The sequence below is a fragment of the Dermacentor albipictus genome, chromosome 3 (genome assembly GCF_038994185.2).
Source record: "Dermacentor albipictus isolate Rhodes 1998 colony chromosome 3, USDA_Dalb.pri_finalv2, whole genome shotgun sequence".
NCBI classification, from domain to species: domain Eukaryota; kingdom Metazoa; phylum Arthropoda; class Arachnida; order Ixodida; family Ixodidae; genus Dermacentor; species Dermacentor albipictus.
Window position 1 is genome coordinate 46,777,823 of NC_091823.1, and position 25,383 is coordinate 46,803,205.

The 25,383-nt window shown below is 46.4% G+C and overlaps 1 protein-coding gene across 8 annotated transcripts in view; it reads left to right on the forward strand.

Moving 5' to 3' along the window:
* LOC135898170 (head-specific guanylate cyclase-like) overlaps positions 1-24,962 on the forward strand; it is a 231,213-nt gene extending 206,251 nt beyond the window's left edge. For all 8 annotated transcript variants that reach the window (XM_065426966.1, XM_065426965.1, XM_065426964.1 and 5 more), the window contains 3 exons: positions 5,015-5,158; positions 17,448-17,602; positions 22,375-24,962. In XM_065426966.1, the coding sequence (XP_065283038.1) occupies positions 5,015-5,158; positions 17,448-17,602; positions 22,375-22,582 (507 nt within the window). In that variant the 3' untranslated portion in view covers positions 22,583-24,962. The remainder of the gene's footprint in view (positions 1-5,014; positions 5,159-17,447; positions 17,603-22,374) is intronic.
* Positions 24,963-25,383: the final 421 nt, after the last annotated feature.

Genomic DNA, 25,383 nt, shown 5'->3' on the forward strand with positions numbered 1-25,383 from the left:
CCTCTCTCTCTTTTATTTATATTCATCTTCTCCCTTTCCCCAGCGCAGGGCAGTCAACCGTCCTCTTGACTGGTTAACATACCTGCTTTTTTTTTTGCCTCTCTCTCTCTCTTATGCTCAAGAGCAAAGTTTCAGCGTGAAGATTCTGATGATTTGCTCATTGTTTCTGGCAGAACTTGCGTCGTCAGACGTTGGGAAGGTAATTAGGTTTGCGTCGCATTAATGAGTTTGATTTAGTGTTTTTTCTTTGACGCCACAAACACATCGCACCCTAGGGATCAAAAAGTGCGTTGTTTGCCGTCCAGGCGCATAGAAAAGATGAAAAGGAAAGAACCTTATACAGCACTTTTTTAATGAGGGATAATGAAAAGGACAAAAGAAGAAAGAAAATGTGACGACAAGGAGAAAAAAATCGCACAGGAAGGCACCAGCTCTAGGGATGAATTCCAATCATGTTCGAGAAGTTCGAGCGTGCTACGATATTGGCGTCATGCCAGGCGCATTCTGGATGGCGCGTTGAGGTGTCGGGACGCCACCTTACAACCATGCGGCCGCGCATCTGAAAAGAAAAAAAAAGAAAAGGAAAGAGGAGTCGGGAAGGGGAAACAAATAATTTGTCTGGTCTGGCTCACGCGCTCTGCCTATGAGCAATGCAAATGATGCTGACGCCCGCGCAGCGTTCATGAATAAGCCGCTCTCGCGTGGGAGTCTTTTTTTTTTTTTCAAGTCCTCCCCGGTTTTACGAGTATGTCGACGTATCGCTGCATAAATACGAACCCAACGTCCATTGTTCAGCCTCTGCCATTTGCTTAAGTTCGCTGTATATGTAACTTTGTCCAAGTATCTGTGCGCGTTTCGCTGTGATATTACGAAGAGACTGTTTCCAAGGGGTCTTCACGACAGATGAGTGTTATGATTTGTTTTGGAGCCGGCAAACGAACCGTCGTTATCGATTGACGTGCTCGAGTAGCTTTTTGCTCGTGGTCCCTTGGTATGACGTTCATATTTGATTTCGAGGGCAGCAAAAAAATAAAAATAAATAAATAACCGCTAGCGGGGAACGTATGCCGAGCGGGAAATGCGATTATGGTAACGCTCGGCACGCTTGACATTAAAGCTTATAAGCTTGTTTAGAGCGCATGGATCCCTCAGCTGCCCAGGTATGGCGTTCGTTTTGTTTGATTTTGCAAAAGCGGCAGTAATAAAATATTTCTTCCTGCGGACTGCGCCAGCATCGCTGGCATATTTTTAAAATGAAGGATTCGAGGAAGGAAGGAAAATGTTGCTCGAGTCATGCGCTGAAGGGATCTCATATAGCCCTTTGTAAGCAGGCCTTCCTTCAGGCAGACATTTTCTGCCCGTCGTTCGAGGGAGCGGCGATGCGTGAAACGGTTCGCTGGAAGAAGAGCCTTTTTCCAAGGGAAGCCGCAAGCATATTTTGGCAGCGCACGAGTTCCTTCCCGTCCGTCGCGAGAAGCGGCACGGGTGACTGTCTTTAGGGTCGGGTTGATGCAATCATTTGAACAAAGCTATAAGCACTCCGTCGGCGTTGTATGTATAGCACGCGGGTCTTTGTGTGGCGGCCATTGCATTACGCGTGTCGACATTACCACAAACGCCGCTCACGAAATTTATACTAACAAAGGAGTCTTATAACAGCACAGGCTGTAGAAACGCCGCAAGCAACGCTGGGTAGTGCAGTTGTAATCGACTTTTGCTTAACCAGCACGGGCGTTCTACAAACAGAAATGTTACAGTCCCCGTTGGGTTGTCTCGAAGCGATGAAAAGGCATAGCGTCCGCGAAAAAAAAAAATATCGCCATCGTCTTTAGGGATTTCTTCATTCAAATTAGCTGTGCAACGTGCGCGGTGTAAGTAAATTAAATACACATGTACGCCCTTGCGTTATTTGGAAACGTACTACCTTTACAGCCAATGAGACTACCGACTCCAACTACTGTGCTTGACGCCATTGTATATGGTGCTGATAAGTCCACGCGTTCTTCCCACGACAGTGTAAAATGTATAACACTACCACCTTCGAGAAAGGATGCATCTACAAGACTTGGCTCGCTGGCACGCGAGTTTGACACAGTGGAAACTCAACCCAATTCACGAACACTCGCCTCCACAGTTCGTGCACGCATCTGCAGCTCTGTATATTACACTTGCGATAACACGCTCCGAAGCAACGCTTCCTTGCTGCCTTCCGCGGTTCAGCGTGGCAGCCGCCAGCTCCTATTCATACTGCGTTGGAATGGCCAACAGTCCTGCATGCGGCAAAGTTCGACGTCGAGGAGATGATAAAACATCTCATCTGGAAAGGCCATACGTTGCTACAGCGTGAAAAAAAAACAACTCTGCACTGCGCTAAACAAACCGGACAATCATGCCACGTCGGAGAAGTGAACCTTGACACACCGATCTAGATTGTCCTCATCCTAGAAGGCCTTAAACGCATTCCTCCGGTTCCTGAGGACTCGCAGGTTTTGTGATAGTCTTTGAGTGTTCACATGCTGCGTAACGCTGTCCGCACACTTTCTTTTACTTCTCTCTCCTTCTCATATTACCTTTACTTTTATTACAAATAATATCATTCGGAAACTTCGCCCAGTTTTCGGTATAACGTTCGTGTCGAAGCTCTTTCACGCTAACCTTTGGTCTGTGGGTATATAGGTAAGTGCCCGAATAGACAACGTGAAGGTAAACTACTTGGGTCATTGGGGATCCTGTGACACTAGGTGTGTGACTATTTTTGGCCAGTCATCCAGAATGGTTATGTAATACATAGTGGGTGACCATGTATAGAAGCGGAACGAGAGGCAAGGAGTTAAGGAGTCGGCGTGAAATGCAGCCGATTGTGGAGAAGGAAGGGAAGTGAACAGAATGGGATCAAAGCGTGCATTGAGCGAGGAGCGTTGGGCTACAGAGAAGTGAAGACTACGGCAACAGAAAACTGAAGAAGTCAGCTTTTGTCGACATGATGTGTCGCTACATTTCTTCAATGCTAATCGCGTTAACGTTGACATTCATAGAGAGATGGGTTCTGTCGGTTTCTGTGCGCCCATTACCCCAGCACAGGGCGGCCAACCGGTTTTACACTGGATAAACTTCCTTGCACTTCTTTCTGTTTTTCCACCTGCTCTTCCTCCTACTTGAATGTTGGTTTCCGACTTGATACAACTGAGAAATCTGTTACGATTCAAAGCCCGTCTGATCATTGGAGGGGTACAACGTAGGGCAGCGCGGGTCGACGGCACGTGGCAAACGTGTACACTTGCAGCTAAGCAACCAAATAATGCCACATGTGTGCATTTGCGCTACAATTATTTCTCACGTGTGTTCGCTGCACTACAGGTATATGTTTAGTGCAACAAGAAAATATTCCCAGAGGTGACATAGGCATACAACAGCAAGAAAATCAAAGCCTGGCGACGCTTTAGAAAGCAGGAGGTTGGAGCCCAATACTGCAGTAGCCGCCAGGGGAACGTCATTAATCATTTTCGTTTGCGCAGTATACTAGGTTTGAAGTCTCTTGCGATACGCGCCTAATTCTGGTGGGATGTGATTCATGATTTCTAAACATCCCGATTATCACCTGCGGCAGAGATGGGCAGCACGCACGATGTAACAAACTCAACTGCTCATAGATGTATATTTCGTCCAGATTACTCAAATGTGACAGTGTTTTAAACTGATCGAATAAGTCGTCACCCGCCGTGGTTGCTTAGTGGCTGTGGTGTTGGGGTGCTAAGCACAAGGTCGCGGGATCGAATCCCGGCTACGACGGCCGCATTTTGGTGGGGGCGAGATGCGAAAACACCCGTGTACTTAGATTTAGGTGCACGTTAAAGAACCCCATGGTGGTCCAAATTTTCGGACTCTCCCACTACGGCGTGCCTCATTATCAGGAAGTGGTTTTGGCTCGTAAAAACCCCATAATTTTTAGAACGTCGTGAGAGCCTTGGCTTGATAGCGATGGGTAAAACACATCCAGTGTGTTATTTATTATTTATTGTAAACCGCACTCCTATCCGTAGTGCTTCGGCGCTGAGAGCAAAGAAATGAAAGCCGAGTAAACAAGAAGTGGTAGTCTCAAGAGAGTGTTTATTTTGTCATAGGCGTAATCGTTGCTGTAATTAAGGTGTAAGGTTCATTTTAAAAAAGGGATCGTCTGGAAATAAGTGTGGTGGATTCTCCCAACTTACTGACAATTTCAGGTGACAAGCGCGAAGGTTTTACTTGGTTTTACTTCCTTCCGATTTACCTATACTTTAACTGTCACCCACAACAAAATAGATGGGGCGCGTGAGCTAAGGAAGAAGCTATTTAGTTTCAGCCAAACTGGACCGTCTGAAACTGACAGGTGAATTGTGGTGTCCACGGACGTAAGTGCAAAGTGAACTTCGCGGTTGTGCTCCCGGTCCTCAGCAAAAAATTTGACAAAACGTTATCTTGCATCTTCCGATTTTCGCGTGAACTTTTTCAAAAATACGCTTTAGCTCAGCGTAGCAAGCATTCAAGGCAATAAGATGCTCCGGTGACCAGACATATTTAACCATGTTTTCGAGACTGACCATGGAGTGGTTAGTGCCACTGTTGTAGGTCATCCACTGCTATGGCCTCAGAATCTCGCATAGCTATTTAGGTGTTGATGTGTTGTTTGGGAGACACCTACCAACTCATGCTCCAACATTTTTTGGTACAGTGATGCGATCGATTCTGGCCTTGCTGGGAGTCCAACCACAAGCAATATAAACGGGGACGCTAGAGTGGTTTATAAAAAACGGTTATTACCACTGGATGTCTGCAAACTTGACATTTTGAATGTGCCAGCAAGCTCCGTCGAACACTTACACATATTATCACAGCCGTAGAGACACTGTGGTATTATGGAATATTACCAGTTGGTGCAGCATCTGAGCTACCCCAAACTTGTCGCTCTGCTCGTGTGGCGCTCTGCATTGCTACCGAGTGATGCTTGTAACGTGGAGCACGCACCGCGTCCCCGCAGATCGAGACGGTCGGAGACGCGTACTGCGTGGCCAGTGGACTGCGCAAGCAGGTGCACACGCACGCACAGCAGGCCGCCTGGATGGCGCTCAAGATGATGGCGGCCGCCGGACAGGTCCATTCGCACGATGGGAAGCCTATACAGGTACGTTGGGTCGCGCTAAGTGCATGACCTCACTGCGATCTACTGGTGACACAGTGGTACAATCAATGTTTTGAAGATTTCGACGAAAATTCGTCCAGTTGGATAACATTATGAAGTTGCGGACACTGACCGAGTCGAGGAGAAAACAACAACCACAGCACGCCGAGGCGTTTCGGAACCCGTACGCGTTCGGAAACGCCTCTCACCTTGATTTCGTTTATAAGCGCAACTTCTTTACAATCAATGTTACTTTAGCCGGAGTCAGGCAGCTATAACTGCTAAACGTGGCTTTCGCTGCAGTCTGCGCTTCTCGTACTGAATTTAATGCCCAGAAGTAAAGATACACGTATCTGGTGTCGTGGGCCTTGTAGCTGTATGGTTTCGCTCAAGTTAGGGTTCGTTATGCCCCTCACAGAGTTTAACAGCTTGCAAAAGAAAAAAAAATAAAGAGAAATATAGGACGAGCGTAACTATACAACTACTATACCTTGTTTAGCTGCTCGTAAAAAAAGGTGGAAATAAAACAAAACGAGCATACCTACAACAATTACGAGGAATAATATGGGGCCTGTGCTTGACTTGCAACTAATTGTTACTTTGGACTGCCGGTTTTGCGACAACCACTGCGCTAATGGCTTTACGTGCAGATTTACCTGTATGTTCCCTGTCTACGTTCCAGTTGCAATATATTATTTGTGTGTTCTTTGTTTATTCTGAGCATTAATGACCGAGTCTCCCAACAGTGTGTTTTGTCAAGGGTTAAGCAGCTGTACACGTCCAAGAGCTAACAACTCATCGCTCGCCTACAACGAATACGGCGAAGCAGCGCGAGGCGCAAATTCGGCAACGTACTCTGCGACGGTGATAATGTACATAACGTCTGGAAATTTCTTGATGACACGTTTTCCCACACATTTACTGCTTCCAGTATAGTGATAAAACGGACAAGAAAAATGCTTCGGAGGTATATTGCTTTGGCTTGCTTATGTGTTAAGGCTCATAATTAAGGTGCGTTCACTATGCTACCATAAGCATAAGACAGTCGCTGAGCGGTGCTCAGCGACTGCCTTATCGATTGTGGTGAATACGTCCTTCCTTCTTTTCATTCCCCTGCATTTGTTTCTTTATCTTGCAATATATATATATATATATATATATATATATATATATATATATATATATATATATATATATATATTCTCCGTTATACTGCCCGTAGAGGTTACCCCCTTCGATCCACAAAGATTCAGCATAAGTTTTATACTTGTCCATCCTATCGCTTCATCCTCTTGCCGATGCTGGCATATGAATATCGTGCCGTTATTATTCCTATTTTAAAGTGCACCCTTGAAAGAAGGAAGACGTATCGAGAAAACACCAGGGTTCGAAGCGTTTGAATTGCAAATGAGTAGTTAGAAAAGCAGGCGCATTTATTCATGCTGCGAAGCCACATTGTGACACAAAAAGTGAACAGGGTAGTAAAGGCGATGTTTCCCCAATGAAAAATAAAAGAGATAAACACGCAAGCGCAGCACGGCGACAGATATTCGCATTAGTCTCTAACAGCAAAAGTTGATCCAGTGTTGCGATGCGTTTCTCACAGCTAGAATATTGAACAACAAAAGCAAACACGCCTCCTCTTAATGGAAAAACACTAGCAAAAGAAAAAAGAAAAATAAAGGGAGTAAAAGAGGAACAATAAAAGAAACCGGAAAGAGGGGAAGGGCTGGATATAGCATCGCCCTACAGAGCACACCTCCCGTGCATGGCCGCATGGTCATTTTTCAACTCGGAAGTCTAAGTTTTTCTTAATAGAAATAAAGCATAGAAAGATAGTTGGATACACCTGCACCTGTAACAAAGTGGCAGACGTATGAGCAGCAGCCAACGCAGTGCACGCGTCATTTATCTAGCAGCGAAGGGAATGATTGCGCCATTCTGCTACGGACGCGCAGACTCCGCTATCAAAGGCACAACGTTACCCTCGCGCTGCAGTTGGTTGGCAGCGCATCGCGCTGATTACGACGCCGTCGCGAGGTAAGCCTCTAAATGGCTTCGTGTTTCGGAACTCCGTCCTTTGGAACTACCGAAAAAGCTCCTCCACTTCCATGCGCGAGGCAATTACATAGATCAGGGGCTCCCACATCTCGGCGGTTTCGTTGCTGCTGTGTATCGTTGAGGCGGTCGAAGACTCTGCGGTCGGATATTGCAGCGTACTCTTTTTTTTCTCGTTTTGTGCTCAGAAGCAAGCCGACTGTGAGGTGTTCGCTCATTTTAAGTTTTTTATCGCGAGGGCGGCGCACAAAGCGTGGCAGAATATAGTTCTGGAAACACCCGAGAAAAAGAAAACAGCAAGGGGATCAGTGTATGAACAACACAATGCAGTGTGGGACTGCGAATGTGGGCAATTAGTGCTTACTTTTGGTTGCGATAAGGAGGAGGGAAGTAGAGATAATTCCATTTCTTCTGTGAGCTATATAACTGTTGTTCCTTCCTTTTTTGCCCTAGGGGAAAATAAACACTGCGGTTTTCCTCATTCATCGCCACTTTTTGTTATCGTTTTGTGTTTCAACATCACTTTTTTACTCACATTTAAAGCCAGCATCGTAGTATGGAGGTTGAAGTCCTTTTTTTTTTATTTGCTTATCCAGTACATAGGGAGGGCCGAGGAGAAAAAGTTGCATAAGCAGCTTGACGAGCGTACCGCTTACACAACAGCTCGAAAAACAAACCATCTTCAGCTTGCAAAGCGTATAAAGAAGCAATAGTGATAGCTGGCACATTATTGCGCGAAATATGCGACTCACTGTGTTTCATGCACTTTAGCCTCGAGGAATTATTCACAACGGCGCTAGTACAACCTGCTCTGAAATGCCACTGTTATTGCCTTTTCTTTCCCGTCACGCATTGAAATGACGCCGCCAACTTCGTTTGTCCTGTTTGTGTAATAGTAACGCTGGTTATTTTCTTCCCCCTTTTTTACAAATGGGGAGGAGATTGCAACCTTGCCCGACCTTACAGGTGTATGCGTACGCATTTATGTCACTGTGTGACTTTTTCCAAACCAGCCCACTCGTACAGTTTTTACGACAGTTGTTTCAAGAATGCCTTAGGGCTTTTCAAAAAAGAAAAAAAAAAGAAAAAAGTAATGCGCGAGATCGAGTTAAAGCTCCTCTGGTTTGACGTTAGGCTCAATAGTAACTAGTTTCCAAGAGGGCTACGCTGTATTCCATGACAATGACTTCGCGAACTTTGCAACTCATTAAAAGATAATTGGTTGCTCTATCATGCCGAACAGTGCCGCGAAAAGTGTTTCCGGCTGTACACGTTAGGTTGGGGTCCTCGAATACGATTCCCTCCATCTTACCTAGTTATTCGCCATCGGCATTGTTGATATTGCGTTATTTTTGCCTTTCTTTCTCACATTTTTTTTTGCTTATGTTGTATATGTGTTTCACTCGTTAATTTTCGACGTTTTCAGGGGGTAAACTCAACCTGACTGGCAAAACCGCCGCCTGTAAAGCATGCACCGCCGCACGCAAAGTGCGTTTGAGAAAAAACAAACTTTAGAGAAATGAGGTCCTTGATCACAGGAAAGACTTTGGAATGCTCTAAGAGGGTAACTCTAAGTTTACTCTAAGAGAGTAAAGTAGAGAACAATGAAAAATGGGAAGCACACTCTAGTGATGGCAAAGAGCGTAGGAAAACGAAAAAAAAAGTGACAGAGCTCTTATAGGGTAATGGAGCAAATCGACCATGTAGAGGCACTGTAGTGGAGGTTGGCCTGTGGTGGAGGGCGCCCTCCATAGTGCTGTTCTGTTGCCTTTATGTGGTTGTGCCTGCCAAAAAAAAAACGAAAAAAAAACCGAGTCCCTCGGTTCCATTTCTTCTCATTCACCGCAGTTTAATCATGGCACGATAGTAAGCACTGGCTCGACGACAGAAAGACTCTGCAAGCGCCGCGGGCACGTTGGCGAACAGATATAGTAACGAGAGCAAAGCAGAAGTACACGCAACAGGTTGCTCTTAAGTATTAAAAAAAAAAACACGTTTGAGAAGGCAGCGCTCAAAAGAACAATCTCGTAGAAATAAAATATATTTCTGCGGAGTATTCTAAGTAAGAACCTGAGCTTGCCGTTCGCGTGTTCTGACTCGTTTCTTGTTTAGTAAATAGCGACAGGAGGTTTTTCACTTTGAATAGAACGACGTTTCATGCGTGGCGCAAGGTAAATACTAGTCAGCGTTACTCGCTTGATCATGTTGCGCTTGCGGACGACAAATACGTTCCTGATTTTTTAAAGTGATCCTAGTATCTATCTTTGTGTGTTTAAAAAACAAGTAAAAAAGTGCATAGAAAGCACTGACTTTTTAATTTAATTGTTATTTAATAAAGCAGTGCTTATTAGGTGCTCAACATTTGATGCCGCAGCTGTGAGTGGCCCTGCATAAAACTCCAAAGGCTGGTTATAAGTGCATTGCCTAAATACCTAGTAATGTGGCCGCAGGGACACTCGTCGCCCCAGCTAAGTTGGTAGAGCCATTAAGTGCCACGAGGAGATCTTCAGTTCAGCTCCCACTAATGGCAAAGTTATCTTTTAATTTACTGAAACTTCTTTGCTAAAGATGTTACTTTTATTGTAAATTTATCTCTCAGACAAAGAATCAGCAGGCCAACAAGAAAGCTTATTTCATCTATGATTTTCTGGCTTCAATGTCTGGTGACTTCACATGATTGTTATAAAGAGTCGAATCCCTCAGTTCCCCTCATCATTCACGCTCACATCTCTCCTCAGATATTCGTGCTGAAAGCTCGTAAACATCACATAATATACTTTACTATAACTTTTTCCCTTTCATTGCCAATAGTAAGACTAAAACTAAACGCGTTGGATCGGTGTACTGACAAAAAAAACGCAGTTCGTTAGTTTCTAGAAGCAGCATGCACTTTCATCAAGATATGACGAGATATCACGAAGATTATTGCACTCTATGTGTGCACAATGAAGCCCATTTCAAATTGCTTGCTTGTGTGGCAGTTGCTAGCTTTGCTTAAATGTTAAAAGCAAGCGCACAGTTCAACAGTTTAGCAACCCAACAGAATAATGTTAAGTTATACTAGTTACCAAACTTCAGCAATAAATTCTTGTCACGAGCTGAAATAGTTTCACTTTTCTGTGATTTAGACGATTTTATTATCTCTCATTTTTGGGCCCTATATCACCAAGTTAGTGCGTAAGGTGTATCCATGGGTCATTCACGTAGCATTTCGCGAGTACGGCGCTTTGTGCTAGATTATCAGCACAATTTTACCATTTTTATTTTTTCTTTACAAGCGCGACAAGTCAATAGGCAACCATGGCCAGTACACTCCTTTTTCCAGGCCATTAAGGCTACTATGTTTCTTTAGAGACGCCGAATTGGATATAAGCTTGCAATAAATGTTTGCGGTTAATTGTTATTCTTTATTCATGCATTTTCTTTTCATATCATAACCATCGATTTATCCTTTTCCCTTTGTTTCCCTTTCCCCTTTCCCCAATACTGAGTAGCAGGCTAGAACGTAGTCGTTAAGGCCGACCTCCCAGTTTTTCCCTCATAATAAATCTCCCTATTTTCTCAATGGGCAAAAAATAAGAAGAATAGTAAGACTGTTTGCTTTGCACGAAGTTACTCGTACATCGTTGTCGTGAAATAAAGGACAATAAAACTGCTTCGTAAGGCAAGAAACTTCTTTCTTCGGGAAAAACAAAAGAATGTGTGCCGCGGCACTTATTGCACGTAATTTTTTTTTCCTTCGCACCTCAAACATCACAGACCCTTTGGCGATTTGTCATTGCATTAAAAATGTCGCCCTTCACGGGCACTCGGTTGTAAAACAGTATTTGAACCTCGTCCTTTGCCTTCTCCGCGCATCCGTGCATGGATGATTTCTCCGTAACAATATATTCGTACAGACATTGAGGAAATCGAGGCAAGCATAATTATATTCCAGCGCTACTCTATTTCGCACTTCGTCAATGGTCAGAGAGGTGCTATGCCCACATTATTACCGATATTGGACAACCTCGAACGGCGGATGATAAGAACGATAGAGCGAAACCACTCATTTCATTAAACTGTCCCGAGTTTTGTTATATTCATGCTACGGTTTCGCTTGAACCATGACGAACAGCAGAAAAACTGGTGCGCGCGCAACGTGCTTCATTTCCTCCCCCCCCCCCTTTTTTTGTATTTCATCTTCGTTAAACTCTGTGTACCGGGGCCTGTTTTCTTTCTCGCGATCCGTCAGTTGTGGACACTGCCACTGCTTATCGAGACACAATGTCCCCAAATGTGCCGATGGTACGGAGCAACTGGAAGAGCAGCCTGAACGCACTAGAAACCAGGCGTGTATCTATAGTGGTGCCGACTCTCTTCGTTCGAGCGGGCACCGCCTCGCGCGCGTGCCACGTCGCTATCATTAGCATGCTCCGGTAGAGATCCCGTTCGCTCGCTTTCTTTTTTCTCGCGAAGTTGATCAATTACACAGAGGCGGAGCGTCGATCTTCGTATTGCCTCACTCCTGCTCTTCCTCCTTCCTTTTGCCTTCGCACGTTTCCGTTCCGCCTCGGTAGCGTTATTTATACATGTCAACGGTTAGCGTCTGTGAGTGTGTGTGGGCACGTTTCACTCGCGTTTTGTTACGGCCCGTGTTTGGCTTCCGAGTTTTCTTTTGGGTTCCCTTTTTTTTTTGGGGGGGGGGGGGGTCGTGCACGCGCGCCGAGACGCTCCAGCAGTGGGTGCGTACGCCTCTCGCTTTTCCACGGGACCGGCCTGTCGAGCTGGCTGGTGGCACCGTTATCTCTGACATAACAGCGCGCTTCTACATGCTTCTCTCGTTGCGTGCTTGCCTCAAGCCCCACCCGAAGTGTCGCTCGAATACTTTTCTACCGGCATTTCTTTTCTTTCTTTTTGACTGTCTAGTGTGCAACTGCCTACCCGGAACCTCGCCCACCCTAGAGCGCTAGTACATCTAGAACTTTCTCCTCCCCTTCCGGCTGCTTCCTCGTCCTTCCTCTGTTACTTATTCTCATCGTTTCATTTTTTTCGCCAAGTTCTTACGTATCTTTATGCCCTCGAACTAGGCGTGCATACGCACCGGAAAAGTGCCGGAACAGAGGAGAGGAACCGCTCGAGGTGGTCGCGCGTGCATGCAGGCGCTCTAGAGTGCCGTTTCCACTTGGCCAGTCACTTCGCTCGTTCCCCTCACTTTCGCCGATCCTTTTCCGCATACCTCCTCAACTACCTTACACTCCCTCTTTTCTCTGTTTTTTTCTTCTTCATCCACGCTCTGTCGGAGCTCGGCTTCCTGTTCCCCCAAAAGCTACTTTATTAGTAACGTGCAGTGTTCCGGGAACTTTGCGGGAGCCCAGCTAACTTGAGGAGAAATTCGCTATCGTTGGTTACAACCTAAAAATACAGTGGCAAAAACACCGTCATTCCCCCCTCGCGCAGAGAATTTGTACATATTCGTCAGCCAATTAAATTCTTTCATTTCCGCGATGTCTGTCCAGAGACGAACCTCTTTCAATATCAGTGTCTCTCGGGAACTATGTTGTGTAGCGCAAAGCCACGGAGCGCGTGTGCAGTGCGGTTTTGTGAAATGTGCTTGTGCTTATGGTTAGGTTTCCTCCGAGCATAGGCTGTTTGCGTAACAGAAATCTTCCTGAATCGATGATGGCTATAGATGTCATGTCGTGGCTCGAAGGCTTTTGAAGCATTTTATACGACACGATGCGTTCACGGCCCGCCCAAAACATCGCGACACTCCAGGGTTGGTGTTCTTTTTTTTTATCTTTTGAAGAAAAAAAAAAGTGCTCGAAACCAGATCCCGTGTTCACAAAACAATTTGTAGTTGTTATAGCGTGACGTCGCATATCACTACGCAGCCAGTGCGCGCATTCCTTTTGTACGGATCACGTGATCCCTTGTCTACATAATTGCACTGTGAAATAAACGGTAATCCTTTTGCTTGTTGGAATGATTCCTGTCCGCTTTATTGCAGTAGTGTAAAGCTGCTAATAAGAACAGGCCCCGCTGTCCAGCGTTGACAAAGAATATGTTGATAGCGGAGGCTGCCCACCAACGACAAAATATTCTTAAGAAGGAAAAACTTTGTAAATCTGACCACCAACGTAGATTGGTTTGGTTAATCAGACGTTAGCACAGGCGGTTGATGAACACGGGCATAACAATAGAGTTTCTAAGGAATGGGCAGGTTGAAATCTTCCGCCGTGAGTATCTCGCGCAAGTGGAACATCTGAACTATTCCGCAGCAAATTGGGAGGACCAGCACTCAACATTTTTGAGCGGTCGCCCTACCAAGTAGCAGTGACCGAGCACAATGCTACTTAGCCTCAGTGGCCTCGTGAATACTAACTTATTATGCATGACATGGACGAATGCATATGAACACACGCAAGCCTCCCCATGACTGGCTGCGTCTGTACGCATTCCTTTCTCTCCCTGGGTGCGACAACACCGTCATTTGGGGTTAATTGTGGATGATCGCATCTCTTGGCATCCTGCAGTTAAATTTGTACGACGCAAATCGCACTCCCTCAAGTATGTGGCCGCCTTGACTGCAAGAGGTGCTGACTGCGACCAAACAATGGCTCTCCAGGTGTACCAGTCATCTGTACTCTCAGGCATGGTGTATTCGTCACCAATCCTGAACCTACCACCTAGTTTGATGGCCCAACTGCAGCGAGATCATCGCGTTGCCCTTGGAATAATGCTGGGGTTACCACGGGAGGCCCAATCTGTTGCATTACTCACTGAAGCGCATCAGTTACTCCTGAGGCTGCAAGCACACCAGAGAGCTCTGTATCAGATTCAGCGTATGCACCGCTCATCAAATGGCCAATCGCTCCCTGATCGATTGATTCACCGCCCGTTTTCTCGCATGGAAAAAATGGCGGCATTATTTATGTACATAGCCGTTGGTTTCTGAAAATGCTGCTTCGTTTGCACCACCGCCTCCGAAAGATATCGCCAAACACGTACTCCTAATTTATCTCACAATCTCTCACATACACAAAAAGTCTGATATGTCTGTTTCGGCAATATTCCTATTGACTCAGTCGCACATGTCCGAAAGATTTCCAGGTTGCCTTCAAGTATTCACAGATGCATCTTTACACAGCGATGGTCAAGGCGTCTCAGCAGCTATTTTCTGCCCTCCGACTAAAGTACGGCGTATATTTCATATACCTCATGCTGCCTCGTCAACAACAGTGGAGCTAGCAGCGATTAATGTTGCACTGCAATACGTGCAAGAGGAGTTAACCACATCGAAGATTGCCATCTTTATCGACTCCCGCGCTGCCCTTAGCAGATTACAATGCAGTCAGATTGATTGTCTAGTTGTGCGCTACCTTATTGACTCTGGCAACAAAATTGCATTGCATGGAGTATCTCTCATTGCCCAACGGATACATTCACGCGTAGGGATCGCAGGAAATGAAGATTCTGGTGGCTGGCTTAAAGTTTCGCTCGTAACGACTGTGTTTGCCCCGAAATTTTGTGAAAGCTTCATGACGCTTTCCTGCTGATTTGTCGCCACCTACTCAAGCAGCAACTAGACCATCGCGTCGCAAATTGAACGTTCCCGCCCCGTCTTCGTGGTCGAGGCTTGCCTCGTCGCGCTAGAGCACAACTGCTTAATCTAAGGGCTGTCTGTGCGAAAGCGTTCGGCAAGGATGTGTGGCCAGCTCATCGTGTACATCTTGCGGTTGATGCGAGACACTTCAGCACCTGATATTGCAGTGTCCCGCTTGCATTGCCCAGCGCACGTCGCTAGTGAGGGGCTATCATTCCCTCGTCCTGCGATGTACGACACTCGACGAATGTTTGTACCCCCAGTGGTTGTGCGTCTCGGCGCGATCAGGCGCATCGGGATCTACATAGTTTTTTAAAAGAAACGAACTTAGGTTCTCATTGTAGCTTATTTCTGTTTTCATATGGAAAGACCTCAGACAATATTATATTTTAACATACTTTAGTAGCGTGCCATGCAGGGACCAGCCTTACTGTGGGTGACCTGTACTGCATGTGTTCTGTTTTACTCTTTGAGATTTGTCATCTTACTCTTTTGTTCCTCTTTCCTCCCCTTCTTACTATCTTGAATTTCTATGTTTCTGTCCCCTCCTTTCTGAAGAGCAGCCAAGCCTTGTGCACCTTCCGGTGGCCAGTTGCCAGCCCCTTCCTCGCTTTCCATTTCCTGTCACGTGTATACTGTCACGTAGCAGTGCCGGTGAAGAAAGCAGCAAAACTGGCAATGACGAAACTATCGTTTTATTGGGTGAACATGTGCCCTCAAATACAGGCTGCACTCAAAGAACGGCGATAGCAACGAACGCAGTCAGCGATCGTCGAAAATCGTATCTGCCGGTCAAGCGCACCGGCTTTTATACACGAGTTATCGAAGGCTCAAGAGTAATCGGTGGTGCCCGCGTGTCTTACGGAAAGTTTTACACAATTCGCATCACACATGCAATCATATTACACAAGCTCCGGTGACAACAGAACCATCGTTAACATTCGGTGAAACTTCCGATACATGTGGGCGCGTCCCGCGCTGAGCGATAACATTTGTTAGACGGTGAAAAGCGCTCACCAGTAAAAAATAAACAAGTCCACGTGTCAATATATGTTTTCAAAACTACCACACACACACACACGCACACGCACGCAAGCACGCTTCGTGCTTTGTGAACGCGGGGAGTATGGCCAATCAGAAGCCGTGCCTATGGGTGAACAGAGCACAGAGTTCTCGCTTTGGCCGGCGGCAGAACGCAGCCGGCTCAGCGGCTCCACGTTACTTCCCACCGAGGCAGAACGAACACACGCGTTCACCTAGCGCGGCTGCCGCACTTTCGTTGCCGCGAGCAATGTCGCGCAGAGTGTGCGTTCTCCAACTGCCGGCGCGCGGCTCGCCCGTTCGGATTTGGCAAATTTGCGCCGTTTCCGCCTCGCCATTCGAGCGTTCCTCCCGCTCTCTCCCTCTCTACCTCGCTCTCCATCGCTCACCGAGTGAGGAGCTTCGCTGCAGGAAGATCCCGCCACTCGGAAGAGTGAAGTGGTGGACGAAGAGAAGGCCGGCGCGTTGGCCGCTCTCGCGGTCTCGATCTCACCTAAATTAATCACGCCGTTCCCGAGGGAGCCCGCCCGAGAACGGGAAATGGCCCCGCGATTGAAATTTAACGAATATTCGGCAGCACTGTACTCGCCAGGCTCGCGCACTCCCTGGGGGCCTTACCTCGCCGCACTTAGCGCACATCTTCCTTCAAGCTTATTTCTTTCTTTCTTTTCTGTTCTTTTTTTTGCACTTCCGCTCTTGAGGTGTTAAGGCGGGAGACTAGGCTAGTGCGCGCTCATGTGCACAGCGCGCGCGCTCGTGCGCGAATTACTCAAATAGAAAGGTAATAAAGCGAGGCTGAACAACTTCTTTTTTTTTTATCGTGATCGCTCTGCCTTTACTTTTAAGCTTTCATTTTCTTCTTCTTCTTTGCATCGATTAAGCGTTTACGACTTTACGACTTTCCAAGAGCCATTCCCAAACGGATCAGGCAGGTTAGGTGCCTTAGATTTTGTGCCAAGACGTGGGCAGAACTTCTCCTTCGAAATGGACTTCATACGTCCCGGCGGCCGAAGTTCTCCTAGATTAACTTTCTTTAGTTATTTTATTTTGGAGAATGGTTTTCTTCTTCATTACTGGCTGCCAAAAGACATCGATCATTTCCAATTTTTATTGGAAGCACGTATGCTCAAGTGGGCTGGCACGTTTCCGCAAGTTCTTCATAATTTGTTATTTTTGCTTTGGACTAAATGACAAAACTGAAAGCTAATAAATTAGCAAACGCTATAAAGTCAACTAAGGCCTTTATTTGCAGGCCGGAGAAAGAGAGAGAGAGAGAAATAAGATGGGAAAAGCAGGGGGTTTCACCGGAAGAGAGATGTAAATTCATAAGTTAATGACGGGCTAAAATTTCTCGTTTTCCTGACTTCTCTGTATAGGCATATTATTGGAATTGCCCTAGGCAGCTGCGATTTATGATTATTATTGGAGAAGTTAGCCTTAGCGTTACCGAACAAAAAGATGCGTGCAGTCGCACTATTCGATGCGAGTTAAACGGCGACGTTGCATATGTGGGGAGTGTGTTAAGTTGGCGCAGAGTGTCGTTAGTGGGAGCCCGTAAGAAAGCGTTTTACTCCGAGTGAAATTTGATTCGGGTCACGTGACACGCAGATGCGCATCGGCCTGCACACGGGCCTCGTGCTGGCGGGCGTCGTGGGCGTCAAGATGCCCCGCTACTGCCTCATCGGCAACGACGTCTCCCTCGCCAACAGGTTCGAGTCCGGCAGCATCGCCATGCACATCAACGTCAGCCCTACCACGCACAGGTCGGTAAAGACTGAGCGAATAGATCAAGCATTTCAAAAGGACTTGGTGCTGCTCAAGCTGGCGCGGTTTTCTGCACATAGTTTTCGGCAGCGCGAAGCAGACAGTGCGCACCTGGTGTGCGCTGCCTTTGTTGGCGAACATGCAACCTGTCTATTTAGGACGAGTATTCTTTGCACTGAAAATAATGCATGATCAGCACATCTCTGTGTGTCGTCTGCTTCGTTCCGTTGAATAGAATGTGCAGAAAAGCACAAACATTTTGTCACAGTGCACCTTTCCTTATTTCTTTTTTGCTTTATTTCTTTCTTCGCGCTTAGGCCTGCTCACACAACAGTGACATTGAGATATCTTTGTAATACGTAAAACAGTTTACTGCATTACATTTCTAGCGTTTTTTATGGCAATCCAAGAGTAGCGGCAGGCTATCGATGAGAATGGTGGTGTATACGCAGACTGGGAAAGAAGGTGCTGCAGTGATGTTGGGTTACATCACAGTCGACATCCGAAATTCGGTTTCAGAATCACCACTGTTTTCTGCTTTTGAATTTAAATGGATCAGTTTGTAGCACGTAGCTTCACACGCAGGTCATTATGAGAGCCACACCAGATTTCTCAGCCGCTTCGTCAATAAATGGAGCTCTCTTGATATGCTTCTAAATAATTGCCCGGCGGACCCATTTCAACGCGATAATGCTTGAATGCGCAGGTAAGAATGCGTAGCGTTTTACTTTTATTGAAGTTCCTGTCGGCTTGCAATATAAAAAAAATTACTTTGTATCATCTCTTCATGAATTGCCAAATTCTGGACATTGGTTTAGTTCGAAACCGGGTTAGGTTCCAGTAAATATAGTAACTTGGCATGGGCAATACCAATGGCTGTCCTCACTCGCTGACGTGTGCGTGTGCCTTAATACGAAAACGCGACTATTTCCCCTTTCTCGAAAAACAATGAAACACAATTTTTGAGCGACTCTTGAAATATCTTTGTCCGAAGATTTCAACTAAAGGAAATTTGTGACTGGGCCTGACTTTATGTGTTTATTTGTGACCAGAACTTACGTTCACTTGCTTCTACGTGCCTTTATTTATTGTCGTTACTTTTGTGGTCTGTGTTCTGCTCAGTGGCGTCTTGTTTAATGCATTTTCATGTATGTTTTTCTTATTTTTTGTTTATTCATTTCATGCGATGACGGGTAGCCGTTCATTCATGTACGCGCTAGCATTTTCCAACAGTTATGCATTAAATAAAATGTAAATTACAGAGGTAATGCATCCCTATGCTATTTCCGCCTACACTCCGAATTTCACTAAGTAAGCACTTTTATCGTTAATTAATTTACATTCATTTTAGGTGTAGAAACATGGAAAGGTATACTAGGTCAGAGCCGGCTCTCCCAAAAGTGCATCGCGTTTAAACAACTCGCTGCAATGTCACCTGTCCTTTCCGAACGCCTTTTTAGCTATTAGTTTAAAAGGGAGGTGGTCTCAAAACGCCATCGGCAGTCAGCAACAGAAAACGCCGAGCCAGGAGCGGACACCCGAGTCGAGGGCCCACCTCTGGCCCTGCCGATCTCCCCTTTCCCCAACATCCGCCTTCCCGCTGGAATCTCGGAGCTCGTCGAGGCAAGGAAGCAGCCCTGCGGCCCTTGCCGGCAGTGGCAAGGCCAACATTAGCTCGCTCCGATGCCTGCTGAGTAGGTGGAGACCCGGAGAGAGAGAGAGAGAGAGAGAGAGATGTAAACAAAAAAAAAACCACGAACGGAAGGAGGCAGCGCGGCGATGCGCAAGAGCGGAGCAACGCAACGTTGGCTCAGCGGGTCGGGTCGACGACATCCGCTGATCCGTGCTCCGTTTCGCGGCTGCTGCGGTGCTGCCTCGGGCTGTGCCGTTCGGCGGGTAGAAACTTTACGCGGTGCTGAGCTTGTTCGCCTACCGTGCCCCCCCCCCTTCCTCCCCCTCCTCCTCCCTCTGCTCGCCTCACTCGAGCCCACCCGCTCGCCCACACGCCACCGCAACGCCGGCGTCCACGCGGGGCGCGCCTGCCCTAATTAAGGTTCCGCGAAGACCCGGCTCGCGGCCTGCCTGCTGACCCACGGTAATTAAACGCCCACTCGCGCACGCAGACGCCAACGTATATACATACATATATCATATACACGCACGCACGCACGCACGCGTGGACACACGTTTCCCAGCAGGGACCCGAATCACAGAAGATAACAAACGGTGCAAAAGCAGCTCGTCGACATGGTTAGGATGATGGCCAATATGGGTGTCGCAAGTAAGACAAAGAATTTCGCATTAGAAAGGGGAAATTAGGCTGGACGAGAAAGGGGAAGAGATCTGTACAGATGTGGTGGCGTACTAGAAACGGTAGTGATTATCCAGGAGGACCGGCACCTGCAGTTTCGTGTTTCGGGTCAGACAACAAATCAATTGGAGGGCGCGAGTGATTGTCAAGCTGATGTTGCTATCATACGGAACGCAGGTGACGCGTACGGCGAGAGCAGCAAACAGCCTGTACAAACGAAATGGAAAACATTGCTAGCCGAGAGAACGCGTTTTATTTTTGTCTTAGTGCCAGCTTTCCTCTTGACGGAAAGTTTTTTTTTCTTCAAAAGTTCCAGAATTATATCGCGTATCACAAGGACGACGTGAGGGCATACCTGCTTAATCGCTCGCTTCATGATCCTGTTCCATCATAATGTCACTACTTCTTTCTTTGTTGCTGCTTTTGTTGAAGTGCCTTACATAAGCACATGTTCGCGAAATATTCGAGAAAGAAATATGTAAGCGTGCTTTACCAGCGCTGCAACAGCGTCACGATCGAGCTAATAGGGCGCTCAAATAATAACGCGGTTAATGCTCAAAATGGCAGTCTGGTCGTGGTAATAAGTGCGGAGACCAGCTAAAGTCTCTAAGTCTTTCTTTTCTTCGTCATGAGTCGTAAATGGCTTGCCTAGAATTTAGTGAAGCGAAGCTCACAGTTCCACCACCTTACACAACCGTTGCTCAGTATATTAGTGGCTGTGCTGCCTAGCTTGAGCATATATATAGTTCTGGCAAAGCCCTCTCGCGGAGGCGTGATGTGGGCAAAGCATGTGAGCGTGTCACGTAATTTTTTTTTGTCTTGTAAGAGCGTTCAAGACCAGCTTAGCATTTCTATCGCTGTTACGCCACATCGCTCTACTTAGAAGTAGCAGAGAGAGAGAGAGAGAGGGAAGGGAAAAGAAGGGAAAAGAAGGGAAGAAGGAAAGGCAGGGAGGTTAACCAGACTGAGTCCGGTATGCTACCCTACACGTGGGGAGGGGAATGGGGAGTGAAAGAGAGAGAGAAAACTTTGGTGTAGGATGTCTATAGTCGGGCACTCAAGTCTGTTGCCTTCAGGTAGTGAAAAAGCGCTAGAACTGCTTTCTGGGCTTATGAACTGTGAGGTCAGGCTCCCAAGCTCTTCGCTTCCGTAAATGGCCTGTCATCCAGTCTACTCGAGGCACACTGGGGAGTCTCACGTTGATTATCGAAGCGAGAACAGTCCCACAGAAGATGACTGATGGTCTTTTCACACTTGCACTTAGCGCACATTGCTGAATCCACCAGTGAATCCGCGGATTCACTTAGGAGTAGGACTTCTACTTAGGGCTAGGACTTCCTGGAATGCGAACAATTTACGTTTATCTTCTTATTTATTTATTTTCCCTTCACACGCACAGAGCTTTACAGAGGGGAGTGGGGTACATAAAATGATGAAACAAAATCTTTAATATAATAACATCTACAATACTAACAACATCTACAATGCATATGAGGAGGCAATGATGGGCTAACACAACAAAAGGTTCGAATATAGGTACAATGCGAAGAGCATCATATAAAAAGAAAAGCACTACACGTGTCATCAAATAAGTAATTGTGTATGGTCGCACAAAATAGGTCATAGAAGCACGCCAATATGGCGCCTCTAGCATGGCCGCTGTGCCAATGCATCACGTAAGTCAAATTTCCACGTCAGAAGTTACACCTGGTGCCCGTATAAGGATGCCTTGCTGCTCACAAATGGAACAATAAGAACTTCGATAAAACATAAGAGATGTTAGATCAGGTGTGGTGGCGGAGTTGGGTCCGTAGTCGGGAGATTCCGTAGAGAACAAACTCGACAAAATGCAGAGAGAGAGAGACAATGAAGAGGAAAGGCAGGGAAGTTAACCAGATATGAGTCTCCGGTTTGCTACCCTACACTGGGGATGGGGGATAGGAATTAGAAAGATGACAGAGATGAAAGCGCTAAAAAAAAGGAAAAAAAAAACACGCACACATGGAGGCACACACACAAAAGGCGTTCCAGTTAAAGTCGTTCACACAGGCCGGTATATCGCAAAAAGCGCAATAGCGCTTGCACGGCCTTCTTCTGTGATGGTAGGTCCTTTCGATGTTGTAGAATTCTTTTTTCGGATAGCGCTTGGTCGTCCAGTTGGTCAAGTTCCCGTACCGTCAAGTATAACGGTACGGGATACAGGGATTTCAATACGATATCCAAAACTTCGGTACCGCCAGCTTTTATTTTATGTTCTGATCAACGCTGTCTTCTTTGCTCAACAAAGAATTTGCTGGCGTTTTACAGAGCGCACGCTCTTGTTTTATTCCAGTACGGTGAAAAGGGAGGGGGGAGGCGGGGGGTTGGAGCGCAGTCCGAGACATTTCGGCGTGCTCTATTAGCACCATGCTGTGTGGCTTTTTACGCAACTGTCCAAATCTCACGCATGGTCTCTCGCAGGTTACTGGTGCACACCGAAGGCTTTCGATTCGAAGCCCGGCCCCGCGAGTACTTGCCGGAGGGCTTCCCGGAGCACATCAAGGGGACCTGCCACTTCCTTAAGGGATTCTTCCACCCCAAACTGGACCCGGCCGAACCACTGGACGTACACATACGAAAGGCCCAGCGCGAGCTGCGAATGGACGCCTCGCAGACTTGGCTCGCCTGAACGGGCGGCACACGACGCGGTTATGGGACACGGAGGAATTGCCGATCGCCTTTCTTTTTAACGAGCACTGCCGACGATGGGCGGACCTGAAAAGTGTGCGCGTGGACTGTGCTGCATAGCCGAGGGGACGCGTCCAAGCGTCGGAATTCAAGGGCACGCTGAGCGGGAAGGTTCGGAGCGTTGACGCTCAATGAGACTTGCTCAAAGTGCGGTGATGTGGGACGCAACTGCGATGACAGTGGTCGTCGCGTTCGGATTCCAGCGCGCGTTTACGCACACGTTGGTGGTGCGGTGCGCGAGGGTGCGTATCGCCGTCGGCTAAAAGCAAAGCCAGGTTCGATCTAAACAGAAATGTGGAAAAGTAATTCACGTCCGATATGGCATGGCATGTTTGTTTCAAGTGCGTCGCTGTGTCAATTGCTGCAGACTGTGTGTGCGTTTCTTTTTTTTTTAATATTACGGATTTCTATAGAACGTCCCGAAAGCGTGTAACCGAAGCACGCCTAAGCAGTTTTGGCATTGCGTCGTGGATTCGACTCCAGCTGCATACGTGAAACTTAAGAACCCCTCAAAAAAAAAAAAAACTTGCAAATTCATCAGTATATTCCGAAGCGGAACTGTCCTTGGCATTGTTCTCGAGGAAGCCGCAAAGTTACGGACAAAGACAAAACCTTGTGACAACGTGGGGCGACAGCTGGTGATATCGGCTCAATTTCATTTGTCCAAAGTGTCGTACACCTGCAGTAGAACTTATGTCAGGAGAAGGGGAAGACAGCCCATCAAGTTTCGTGAAGGTAAACGCCGATGCAGTGTTTTATGTGTAGCGTAACCTGTTGCCGTGCACATAAGCCGTAATGTAATCGCTGAAATTTAGCATTACGCTCTTTCCTATCTGAGCAGTCTACTATGTGGGAATAAAAATTAATAACGGAACAAGTTGGCAAACAAAGAAAAATAATAAGGAGTGCGATACGTCGCTTTTATTGGGTTTTACTGTCTGCTTCTCATCAAGTCACTGAAATTATCTTCTGTACACCATTGTTCCTTATTAGATGATGATATTAACTCTGTGTCTTCATATCGGCTGGTCCTCAAAGCACTCTGTTACGTCATTTGCTGTATCTCATGTGATCACGGTGAATAACAAATTGAATGCAATTTATTATTGAACGGTAACAAAGGCAATATCTCCCAAACAGGAGGAAATTATCGTATTTCAGATGTGTTTAAAGAGAGCTGTTATCGTTGTTCCTATTTCCGAAATTTGTTTTTTTCGACTCCAGCAGCGGAATGGGGGAGGGGCTGATTCTCACGGTAAAAGTATATGAGGCGCTTAATTGTCAATATTCATGCTGTCGATAGAGCGCTGAAAGCAAAACACAGAGAACATAATAGCAGTAGGCTGAGATTTTGGTTTTAATTTTCACTAATGTAGGCTATGTTTTTATTTCTGCACGGCTTTGTTTTAGCAAGCGTCTAAAGAGCGAGATGGTTTGTACATTCCTTTTCTTTTTCGGGAATATTTCTACGTAGGATAATGTTACTGACTAGTTTGTTATCGCTGTTGGCATGAAATGTTCGCTGTTGTTGTCGTGGTGATTGCACGTGGCCAGTATTGCAATTAGCAGTTAGAAACGAACAGCACTTGTTTGGTGAACGTCGCGCACGAAGGAACACTAGTGTTTTAGCATGTTGGTAGTGACGTCTATGGTGTAATTCTTATGTTGAGCATCCGCCACGTAATTGACAGGGTTTCGAGTGTGATGCTTGAAAAGTTTTCAAAAGCTGCTTGTGTGCGTGTCCATTTCATACCGTGGCACCTGCCAGTTTTATTGTTCCAAAAAGTCGGAGTATTTTATTGCGTGCATTTTGAATGTTTAAGATTTGGTATGACCGTCAGCATGTTTTACCACTGAGGAACCCCCGTCACATCTTATCCCGCTCGCCGATATCTGTTCACGGGCTTCATCGTTTACGGTGTATGTTTCATTACAACAGACCATGGTCATTGCTCGCCGCTTGGCTCCTGCGCGTTCACTGCAGTTATAAACGCTAAACTTTTCTATGTTTCCTCCGTTTGCAATAGTTATATTCAATGAAGCATTGCCATTGCGCAGTGGCCAGTAAACGCATCGATTGTTTTTGCGCTGTTTATTCGGATTACGACTAGATTCTTGAGGATCGAGAGCTAGGTAATGGTAAAGTCAACCATTTCGCAAGTTCAATAAATTTTCGTGTGATTAATATTTGGTTATGGTATGAAATTTTTGCCAAAGAGTTACAAGGTGTGACAGATAGAGCCCATGTCGTAAGTGTTCAGGAGGCTGTTGTAGAGTGGATGCATGGAAAAAATCGGTCTAATAAAACACGAAAAATGCTCCATGTCTTCTTTCTTTTCCCTGGACAATGAAAACACCTGTCAACAAAGTAGGAGATATCCGTAATTAACGGTTCCACGCGTAGTAATAACAGCTTCCATCGGTTACACTCAGTGAGTGGGCTCGTACACCTGCCGCTATTTCTGACATGACATTTTCTGATATCGAATGGACTTTCGTGTTTGGAGGCCAGTGCACTTATTTTGTTGAATAACTCGATAGAAACCGACAACACATGGTCCGTAGTTCAAACGTAGTCACATTAAGGGGTAAAAATCTAACTTGGCGGGACGCCGGAACAAGCCTCGGGCCTTGGCTTACTACCAATGTTTTCGCCTTGCCCAACGTTCACGCCAAGCTTTCCATATTACATTACGCTGATGATGACGCGGACGTTGGAGTGTGGGCCGCTCTGAACGACAT